Source organism: Tetrao urogallus (assembly GCF_951394365.1).
Source record: "Tetrao urogallus genome assembly, chromosome: 2".
Lineage (NCBI taxonomy): Eukaryota > Metazoa > Chordata > Aves > Galliformes > Phasianidae > Tetrao > Tetrao urogallus.
The window spans coordinates 54803058-54814759 of record NC_136814.1 but is presented as its reverse complement, the minus strand read 5'-3'; the positions used below and the strand labels follow the sequence as shown (position 1 = coordinate 54814759).

Here is an 11702-nt window from a genome sequence, read left to right as displayed (position 1 = left end):
TGCACCTTTACTATGTGCACAAAACCTCATTTGAAAATATAAGTGCCTGGAATTTGCAACACTTATTTGTATTGGTAAGCATGGGTAGTTCCATGAAGTCAGAGCAGTTGCATAGATACTAAACCATTCGCTTAAGTGCTGCAAAATGTGGTCCCAGTGAATATTTCCCATCAGGAGAACACAATTCTTAAAAGCTTGTTTTTTCAGGTACAGCATTCCTTTGAAATTTCACCATTCTAAACCCTGCTCAATTTTACAACAAAACCATAAAATGCTTATCCAAGGACTTCAGTTGTGGTAAGGCTTGTTCTGTTCTAGATCACACTTACGACTCTATTCTCTGTTTGCAGTAGACTGAACTGCAGTCCGCAGAAATGTCTGGTCAGCCTGACTTAGAATACAATCACATGGTTAACACTACATTTGTCAGTGGAGTTCTCATGAAATATGAAAGTGCATTTCAGATTTTATCAGTACAGTGAGGTGCTGAGCATTCAAGTTCTGTTAATTTCAAGGAACCCTGAGCAAAATTGTTCTGAACAGGCTTACACCACTGGTAACTCACAACCAGCACCATTTTGTGCATTTGATTAATTTCTTTGTTGTTGTTGATTTCTTGTCAATCCTAGAAGTGAAGCTGCAGTTGCAGCATTCAAATGTAAGAGTATACTACATGTCACACCAGTATCTGGAATTAAATGATGACTACACATCATAGCATTCAGGCTCAAAAGCAGTATTTGTCTTTCCACTTGTGATTAAGTTTGAGCCTCTCACCACCCTTTTCTTCCTCTTCAATTCCACCCCATGGTCTGTAGGTTCATTTTCAACACCGTTAGCTGATGATACAGGAGAATCGAGACCCATTAAGTAGGGCTGATTTTCTATCTCGTTCTTCTGTATCCTTTTCTTCTTTTTCTTTACGCTTCTAGAGAAAAGTGGATATAAAAAGAGTAAAAGAAACAAAGTTAGCTCAAATTTAGAGCTTTTTCTACACACAGCTGATGTGTTAGAGCAATTGTCTGCCTGTTCCCCTTGAGTACAATGCTGAAACAGCTACAAAAACTACTGTTCCACTGCAGAACAAAGACAGAAAAAAACACGAGGACAAAATATGTGACCACTTTACTACGATGCTTTTCACCATGTCACAGCACTGCCTTGAAAAGAACTGATCCTGATCTTAAAAATCAGCAAGTCTTGATAGACAGTCAACAGATGTAACAAAAAATACCAATTACAATCTCCATTATCACAGAAGTCATTGCAAGAGTCTTTTTATTTTTTTCTTTTTCTAAGTTTATGCATCAAAATTATTACAATTAAAGATAATTCATGGTTTACTATTAAACATTTTAAGGGAGACAGTCAGGTAAAGTGCAAAAGATTAGCTTTCCTATTTTAACTTTTCTGAACTAAGATACATTCATAAGATTAGTCAGTTAAATGTCTATTCCTACTTGTTAGACTTCAGAAAATGACAAAGGTATCAGTCAAATTCATTTATTTTTCCCAGTTAGCTGCCTGAACAAGGGAATAAGACTGGTCTTGCAGATGATGCCAGGCAGAAGTTGTAACTTTAACTGTATAATAGTTTAACTGTAATCTACAAGGGGCAGCTACTGTCTTCATCCAAAATCTGTACAGCACATTGCACAAACTAACACTGGCTTGTGTTTGGTTGGATGCTGTTGAAGCATGTAATTAAGCAGAAGAACCAAGACTACAGAATGCAACGGATGTTTCTAATTTCCCCAAAAACTCTGCTGCAAGGCCATTACACTTAGTGATATTGTACTAATGTAATACTTTTTATACTTTAAAACATTCATGTATTGACCTTGCTAATGGAATTATTATATTATATATATAATTCGGGGTTATATATATGTATATATATATAATATATATATATAATACATATATTATTATATGTATCAACCTATAAGGTTGATACATATTTTTAAAACTAAACTGTTTGTTCACAAACACATAAATTGCTGCAGCTCTAATACTACAATATCCCAAGGGAAAAGATTCAGGATGTTATGACCCTCTGCATTAGTATTCCTAGGACAAATTGAGAAGTATTGCTGCCTGAGAAAATCAGGATTCAAAATCATAATTAATCGTTAAACAAAATTTTCTACCAAATTGAGTGTTCAGCTGGATCTGATGTATAATCATTGTAAGATTATGGAGAGAGCACTACTTTGTGTAGCACAAGAGAACTGTAAAATGAGAATATACATAATGAGATAAAAGTCTGCACAGAGAAATGGCATATTTAAATGATGAAGCTATCCTGCAGATTTTCAGCATAAAACTAATCTAATTCTGAGAAGTAGTTTTCATCTTTTTACTATTTGAACAATCACATCAGGTGTGATAATGTAACAAATGCTTGAGATACTCCAATAAAAACCCTATTTCACTTGGTATCTATTATATGGAGCTTTCTGCTTCCTCTAGAGACTGCAGAAGACAGGTTAACTGCTTGGCTAAGATAAAAAAAACACCTGTCACCTTGGAGAAAGTTTGTTTTCAACAAACTGTTGCAAAACTATCTTCCATTTGGAAATTCTGAAAGGTATGTTACCATTCAGTTCATTCTACAGCAGGTATTGTGGCCATACCATTTTAATAGGAAAAATGGCAAACCTCACCTGAAGGTTCAAATAAAGGTCTAGTGAGTTGTGGAGGTGCTAAATTTCATTTCTCCATAGAGAAATTGTGTACCTAGTTATCACATCTCAACTGATTCCAGGGCTCCATCCTGAGACTGGTGCTCTTCAAAATTTTATCAATGACCTAGACAGTGGGATTGAGTACAGCCTCAGCAAGTTTGCACACAGCACCAAGCTGAGTGGTAAAGTTGACAAAAAAGAAGGAAGGGACGGTCCCCAAAGGGACTTGGACAAGCTTGAGAAGCGGACTCACATGAACCTAATGAGGTACAAGGCCAAGTGCAAGATGATGCACTTGGATTGAGGAAATTCTGGGTGTATACGCAGATTGAGAGAAGAGCTCATTGAGAGCAGATCTACTAACAAGGACTTTGGGGTTCTGGTGGATGAAAAACTGGACATGAGCCAGCAGTGTGCACTTTCAGCCTGGAAGGCAAACTGTAAATTGGGTTGCATCAAAAAATGAGTGGCCAGCAGGACAAGGGAGAGGTGACTGTCCTCCTCTATTCTGCCCCTGTGAGGCCCCACATGTAGTACCATGTTCAGGCCTGGAGCCCCCAGCATGAGATGTAGAGCTGTTGGAGATGGACCAGAGGAGTGCCACAAAGATGATAAAAGGGCTGCAGGACCTCTCCTATGAGCTGGGGTTGCTCACTACAGAAAAGAGAAGGCTGCGGGGAGACATTCCAGTACTTACAGGGTGCTCATAAACAGGAGGGAGACTCACTTGTACACAGTCTGATAGGGTTAGGAGAAGAGGGAATGGTTTTAAACTAAAAGAGGAAAGATTTAAGTTAGATGCTAGAAGGAAATTCTTAACTCAGAGGGTGTTAAGGCACCAGAACAGGTGGCTGAGTGAAGTTCCATCCCTGGAAGCATTAAACACCATGCTGGATGGAGCCCAGGGCAGCCTGATTTAGTGGCCATAAAAGCCACTCTACGATTCTATTATTTAGCTACTACTTAATTCCTATTATATAATCATATGTGACAGTGATATTAAGTATATTATTCAGAAAATATGAAGAGAATGGAAACTTTTATATGGAGCAAATATTTAAGTAGAGATTAAACTGGATCTCAAGTCATGTTGAAATAACTTTTAGATGCTACAGTAACAAACTTTACCAGTTAACATTTCCATTTACCATCTTAACATCATTTCCTTTACCATCTTAACATTTGCATATATGTCATTTTCTAGGGTACCTCAAATCACAACAAATGCAGTGTACAGGAAAAACTACAGCTCTGTTCTAATCCCTCTTCATCATGGTTTTAGGTACAAAGAAGTGAGATATTTAATGAAAAATATGCAGCCATGTTTCAGAGATGTTTTGATATCTAGTGTGTACAGTATAAATAATGTATAAGCAGAAACATGAAACAGTTTTTCAAAGTGACTTAAGGTGCAAGAAGATCCTTGTCTCTTTCAGCTCTTAAAATAAGGCAAGAACTTACAGTTACTTCTGAAAGAAAAACTTGGTATGTTACATTCTAGTTCATGGAAAAACTCGCAAAGTATGTACTTTCAAAGCAGCAATAACATAATGAAGTCTAGAATCTCTGGTCACAGGGAAGGAAAATACAACACTGTGTTACTTACTGCACTGTAGTTCTTCCTTTTCATGTTAACTTTCCCCTGATAAAGGATAACATCAAATACTATCTCATGGCATTTGTCACTGCCTCACTAACAATCAAGTATAAATGGCTTAGTACCCTGAGAACTTGCAAATAAGGCTTGCAATACTGCAAAATCAGACAGCAGTGACATGAAACATGACTTCATCTCCATGATTGCTTCAGCGCCTGAAAGTTCAGAAGGGTGTACGTTCCAGTGACACAGGCATGCATGTGTCTTGTCTCAGTGTTCTGAAATGCAACTGAGGAGTTTGGTGGTTCTGTGTCTCCAAGATGACATTGCTGTGTGATCTATTCTCAGGGTTGACTTAGTTTTCATAAAAATTAATATTTAACATTTGACATGACTCAAAATTCATGAATTTTATTAAATCATTGTGATTTCACATTTTAAATCTGTGTTGCCCTAGTCTTCAATAGTTACTTGAGAAAAGGCACTCAAAAGAATTGTTTGCTCTAGTTCCATTAATGCAGTTCAGTTTTATCAAATTTCTGATACCGATTTCTGACTGTGTCAACTGTCACAGTAACTGCACATTTAAGGCATTTCCTTCCTTAAGTCCTATGAGAATAGTTATGGTCAAAATTCAACCCTGAATTCTATAATTTTACAATGCATTCCTCATCAAAGATGGGTATTAAACTTTCTGCTCACAATTTATTTTCAAATCTAGCTACTGGTGGAGACGTAAAAAAAAATTTAGGAATTAAAAGTTAAAATCAGAGAGAAATATCTGTCTATACTGTATATGCAAGTATTCTTTGTGGTGAACAAAATGGTGAGTGAACCAATCTGGAAAATAATCAGTGAAGTAACTTTGCTTAGATGCAGATATCTGCAATGACAAACCCAACAAGTACAAGTACGTTTAGGTGTATTTTTCCAAGTATAAATGCTTGCAATAGCTAAAAACATTGTGGAAGCTCTTGTTCAAAACGCTGACATCTTACCTTCTTACAGCTTTCACACAAGAAATGCACAAAATTTTTAGGAAATGCAAGCAACATAATCTAAGTATTAGATTATGTCTTCTCAGAATGTGACCCTTTCCATTTTGTATTAATTTTCAGAAAGTGCAAAAAGAATCTTCCGTTTGTATAAATAAAGCCTAACATACAGGTAAGGAATGCCACAGGACAAGGCTCTATCATTTAGTTACGATTACCATATACATAACAGTATATAGTTTTCTGCATATGTATATATATAAACTGTTATTTCCTTCACATTTTAGGCATGAAGCACTCTTTTTGAGCGAGTACCCTAGAGCCATTCTCTTGTTTTGCTAGCTAAGACAAAATAACCCTGCAGACATTTGTCACTGTTTCCTAGCAGATGTAACACTACAAATTATTTAAAATATTTCTTGCTTACTGTGTGGCAGGTGAGTCTCTATCTGTGTCACGCTCTGAGATGCACTTCAGGTCCCCTGACTTACTGATGACTGGTGACATCTGTAAAATTAAAAAAAAAAAAAAAAAAAAAAAAAAAAAAAAAAAAGCAGGAAGGTAAAAAGAAGAAAGACAACAGGGACAACACATGTGCATTGAAAACCCACCAGCTTCCTGAATAAGGAGAGAATATACCTCATTTGAAAAAGAATGTCTATCAGCCATAAAATGTTAACTACTATGTGGTTACAAACAAGGAAACAGTAGCCTGCTTAAAAAAAAGTGAAAGCGACTTGCAAATAAAAGACAGTTTACAAGTATGTAAAAACCCGAAATTTAGAATCTGCTTTTAAGTTTACAATATATACAAGTCCGTAAAGACTTACAGTTATTTCTGCTACTGCAGGGATAAAGATAGAATGCTATAAAGCCATCTCATTGTATGTTTTTAACAACACACCCGCCTTTTTAAAAACAAAACAAACCTTTAGGTAACTTCAGTTTACTAGAAAAGTTTAAGTAAACACTCCCATTACTAATGCAAGGTAGTTAGTGGCTCTCTATGCTACTCACTTGCTGCAAGAATTCTCAAAAGGACATGGTGACTGCTCTTCCTGAGTTTAACATTTTCACAGAAAGATCTTTTTCTCTGCCACCTTCCACACAAACTGTTCACAAATAGCTGGTAACTACCCATGTACTTTCACTTTCATGGAGGACACAACCCAATCCAACTGAGAGGCTTGATGTTCTCACTCAAAATTTGTTCTCTTGGAATATCGCCTGCACTACGCATCCAGCCATGACCTCCAGGCACACTGTAGGCTTAGATCTAATATCACAAATTCATTGATGAAAGACTGCTGTGGATGTGGACCTGTACTTTAGGCTGACGGGATTGCCACGTTCTGTAAGCATCCGTTTGGTACAGCATACATGAGAGAAAACCAGGAGTAACAACCAGGCAGGCCCTGAGAGAGTAGTTCCTATGAAGATCTTGGAAACTGGACAGGAAGTTTATTTCAGAATAGTATAGAGCCCAAGGCATAGAAGAGAGGGTGAGATTAGATCTGGTACTTTCCAAAAAGCAGGATCTTTTGCAGAGTAAAGTCTTAAAGTTGGTCTTGAAACTAACTTGGCCCATCATTACAATTTTTTAGCTCAGTTTCAGATTCATAGCCTGCCTAAAGCAAAACCTAGTACATTGTTTCCGAATTTCTCAAATAGCTATGGTGTTAAAAAAAATCTGCCCACTCAGTTCTGCTAAGCACTGAAGTACTCATCTGCTTGTAAATAAGATCCTTAATATTCTGGTATCAGCCTGAATGGCTCCAGGAAAGAGTCAGTTAGTGACACGACCATCTCTGAAAGTGCAGCTAAAAATGAGTGAGCATCTTTCAACAGTTCTAAAGTGCCAGACAACAATACAACATCTAAAAAAGCAACACAAAATCAACAAGAATTTTCTGGAAGGAACAAAGAGGGGGGAAAAAAGAAAAAAGATAGCTCTTGACCGTCTAGTCTGCCAACTACTTATTTCATTTTGTGTGACCTCATATGCAAGGTATACCACAGTAACTCCAGATCGAATGGAAACAGAAAACAATACATTGCTACACAGCAATTTTTTTAAAAAATAAGTGTATTAAAGTAAGCAATTTTTACAAAATCAGCATGTTTTAAAAAATCAATATGTTAAAACAGAATGAAAATACTGTTTTCAAACACAAAACTTATCCATCACAGATTTCAAAGCTCTAAAGAATAAAACTTAGCATTTCCCTGTCAAGTGCTATTGTCCAGGTTTTATTCTAATTAAGTGAATCTGAATTAGAATTATCTTCACATGCAAATACTGTACTAGAACCAGAATTCGCATTTTCCAAACCTCAGTTTCAGGCCATGAAGAGTTCAATTACTTTCTTAAAATTTAATTAATTGAAAAAAACAAAAACAAAAACAAAACAACTATTTGATGCGAGTAATCGAGTGATATTTGAACTTTTTTTTCTTCATCCAGCTCTCTGATATTATTTTGTGATATGGTATTATTTTACCGATGACTTAAAAGAAACAGGACCAAAACCCCACTGAGTTACTGAATTCATGTATGCATGCTGCCCACAACAACCAAGTTCAAACATTAGTCACTATAAATAGTCTGCTGAAACAACACAATTTTCTGGGTTAGTTTACATAAAAATCAGCATAATGTAGCACTGGGCTGAGAAAAAACCTATTTCACACACAAAATCCTTGTTAATACAGCCATAAACTTCAGACTACGTCAATGATAAAAGTAAACTCAAAAGGAAGAAATGCCTCTGATATGAACATACAAGGGACTGCTGAAAAGGAAATGACTCTTAAATAACAAATCCTTCCTACAGCATTGGTAACTTTGAGCTCCTTGCCAAATACAATCACACATTCCCTTTGCCTGCTGTCAGAGCTAAATCTTTCCCTGAAAATCCTGTGTGAACAATGTTCAACTTTTTTTTTTTTTTTTTTTTTTTTTTTTTTACTATCCTTTGAGTGAATATAACTGAACTTCTATATTTTACTAATAATATAATTATGTATGGATTTTTCCAAAGCCCATTCCAGTAGCATTTCCTTAAATATCACTACAGAAGACTGAAATATCTTACATTTTAAAATACTTTTCAGTACCAAAACACAGAAAATTATCCTTGGTTTACAGTTATGAGGTTAAAGTACCCACTAAATTAAACAGCCTAACTGAAAGTTCCTATGATCTGTTTAAAAACTACTCTTTACATAGGTAGGCTTTTATATATTCAAGCACAGCATTTCAGCATGGGTACCAAGGAAAGAAAAGCATGCAATTGGACTACCTTGGAATAGCTGTGTTCAGCTGGCACAGTAATTAATGAGAATTCCTAGGGTATGTAGGGACAGACTCCCAGTTCTCCAGAGTACTGTCTGAATACGATAGCTTTCTTTCTTACCTCATTCCTACAAACTTTCAAGCATGTAATGAGGCAGGAACCGCAGTGAAACAAGATCTTTTTGAAGCACATCTCACTGCCACTATCGTCTCTTCTTTCCTATCTCCCTTAGCCCAGTCCTTGACCTATTTTTCCTGTCTCAGTGATGTATGCAAGCAGCAGCAATACTGAAGGAACAAGAGAGATGGGGGCAGCTGCGAGAAGATGGTGCTACAAGAGGATGAAAACCGTGCAGTGAATGAGGCAAGGGAGTATTGAGGGACATGCAAGTATGTAGCTAAGGACGTTGTGATAATACTTAGATGCTGACAGTGCGCCAGGGGTACATGTAAACAGCAACAGAAGTCTACAGCACAGAGGGACTGATGAAACTGCTTATCTGCTCTTTCTAAACCTCTTGACCTCTTGTAATGTATGGGCAGATTTCACAGGAAACTCAGAACAACTCTCCACTATAGTCAGCGTACTGACAACACTGTACTATTAAGTACAGTTACAGATATGGTGTTAGCTATTAAAACCATCCACATTGCAGAATTACTAGGATTGTGTTTGCTCAAAAGAAAATGTGTCAGATAATTAATGTGAATATCTTGAATTTCTCTGTTCAAAAGAACAAATACTGGACATAATATTACAAATTTTGTAGAGTACTACCTCTGGTGCTCCATTTTGTTGCTATATTCTATTTCTCCACTCTTTGAAATATGCAATGCGCCAGAAAGGCAGGAGAATATCAGTTCATTCTGAAAGTCCTTTTAGTATGCTTACTATCATAAAGACATATTGCAATAAAGTATTCACTTTCCTTTTCTAGAAGATGTGCATACTTTGTACTTCATTTGGGCTCAATTCTTAAAAAAAAAAAACAAAAAAAAGAACAAAAAAAACCACAACTAAATACACAATCACTTATTAATTACACAAGTCCTTCTCCCTGCTGCAGAATCCACAGCAGAAAGTCAGGCATTAAATGCTCCCTGTGCTACTCATAGAACAAATCAGTTGCATCAGAACACACTTCATAGGAAAACATGAAGCAGAAGGCTTCTAAAGGAAATACCTAGGACAATGTCTCATAAGACTAGGCCCTTGTCAGTGCTTTCCTCTAAGCTAAGGAGAGTTGTCCCTATAACCAATGGTCTGGAGAGGTCTCTGACAGACTAAGAGGCAGATGGACAGAATGGAATGGTGCAGGCAATGTGAAATTATTTCCTTCTCTATTTAGGTGACTGAAGTGATGGAAGTAAATGTGCTTGCTCTATAGACCCCTGTGTACAAGCTAACACTCCCAGAGAAGCTATTTCTACAGAACCTAATCTAATAAAAGATTTATTGGATCACAAAGTGCAAAAACAAACATGTCTTTGTCTTTTGACACTAATCTTTAGAACACTAAACTCTCTTAGAATTAACTTTATATTTTCTATTACACAGTCTGTGGATGACAACATTTATACCAACATACTTTACATCCCCAGAACTATGTTGATGTCCCCTGTCAAAACTGCTCTAGTGAATCAAATTCAGGAGAAATGCTGTGACACCACACCACGCTCCTAATTTTCCTGCCTCCTATACTGCACCTCTCCAAAGATGTCCCCATTAAGTAAAAAACTGACAGGAGGCTTTGCTGGTGGAGTTACACTGATTTAAATTGATCTCTTCTCCTGAACTAAGTATTTGAAATTCCCCTGCAGGAATATTAGAGTAACAGGCTTTGCTTCATCTAGTCTTTGAAAATGCAAAATCCTGGGCCTGCTTACAGCTATGAGAGACCAGCAGACTGAAGCTCTACGGTTTAGAACAGGTGTTTTCAGTCTTGAATTCTTGGCCTCTGGGAACTTATCTGTGGTTAAAGCTTTGCATTTAAATTTGCTTAAATTGCATAAAAATGGTTCAATCCCATTCAGAAAGAGGCTATGGGGACACAAGGAAAAACAATGGGGAAGAGAGAATTTAGCTTGCTCCCGAGAGCCATTTTAATAATATAAATGTCCATCAGGAGTATTTTCGATTCTGTTTCAGCTCAGTTTGATTCTTCCTATCTTTAAGCAGACAGAAATCACTTACAGCAAATGACTATGGATGTGATACCATGAGATATCTACTTTTCCCAATAAATAAGCTTGCTTACGAACCAAATAACAGTATTTCTATAACTTAAATAATAGTATAAACAGAGGCACAAATATATATGAGACGGAATTCATAGGAACCATGGGGGTGGTTTGGGACCTGAGTAAGAAAGAACTACTACCTCTGTATTTTAGAATTAGGACCAGGCACACTAAATAGAGAGGAATTCAACTTGAACAGAACAAACTCCCTTTTATCAGGAAAACAGAGAATCTAAAAATAAGAAACTATAGCACTAAAAAGATGAAATAGGTGAGATAATGTTTAAGAGAAATAATCTTTTCCTAGTACATGCTACCATAGTAAATTTCCTTTAGATTTCTACAGGAAAAATCAAAGTAATTACCATTCCAAGATGATGATTTGCAAAATATATTGCAAATATATATGTATTTTACAGTGCTGTGGAAGAACACATAGCAACTTTGCAGAGTGATTCTACAAAAATACGCTTTCAGCTCAGAAGGTGTCCATGACTTGAGAAGAAGAGATCTGTAATCATATGAGGCAAGGATGAAGACCAGTTACTAGTTTCAGTATTTTAATCCAATTTAATAGCCCATTTTTGTGGGTCTGCAACTTCTCTGGACCTTCAAAATAAACACACCTCTGTGTGTTGTGTTGAAAGTCTTCAGCTCTATTCACTGTGAAAGTTTTATCATGTCAATTTTTAAAATGAGTCCCCATTCAAAGTTCTGTTTTTCCTTATTCCTCCTTGTCCAAACAGATAATCAGTCACTGAAGTGTTTCCCAGTAACTAGAAGAAAGAAACAAAGAAGAATATAGAAGCAGAACAAACTATAACATGGCGTTGTTTTGATTGAACTACTAGCAAAATCTCTAGCTAGTATTTTTGGAAATAGTGTTG

The 11702-nt window shown here is 36.5% G+C and overlaps 1 protein-coding gene across 1 annotated transcript in view; it reads right to left on the bottom strand.

The window, feature by feature from the left end:
- Positions 1 to 705: 705 nt before the first annotated feature.
- AHI1 (Abelson helper integration site 1) overlaps positions 706 to 11702 on the bottom strand; it is a gene marked incomplete at its 3' end in the record, with an annotated part of 84499 nt that continues 73502 nt past the window's right edge. Inside the window, exons 24-25 of the mRNA XM_079532790.1 lie at positions 5707 to 5786; positions 706 to 928 (exon numbers count right to left, since the gene is read on the bottom strand). Coding sequence (XP_079388916.1) covers positions 706 to 928; positions 5707 to 5786 — 303 coding nt within the window. The remainder of the gene's footprint in view (positions 929 to 5706; positions 5787 to 11702) is intronic.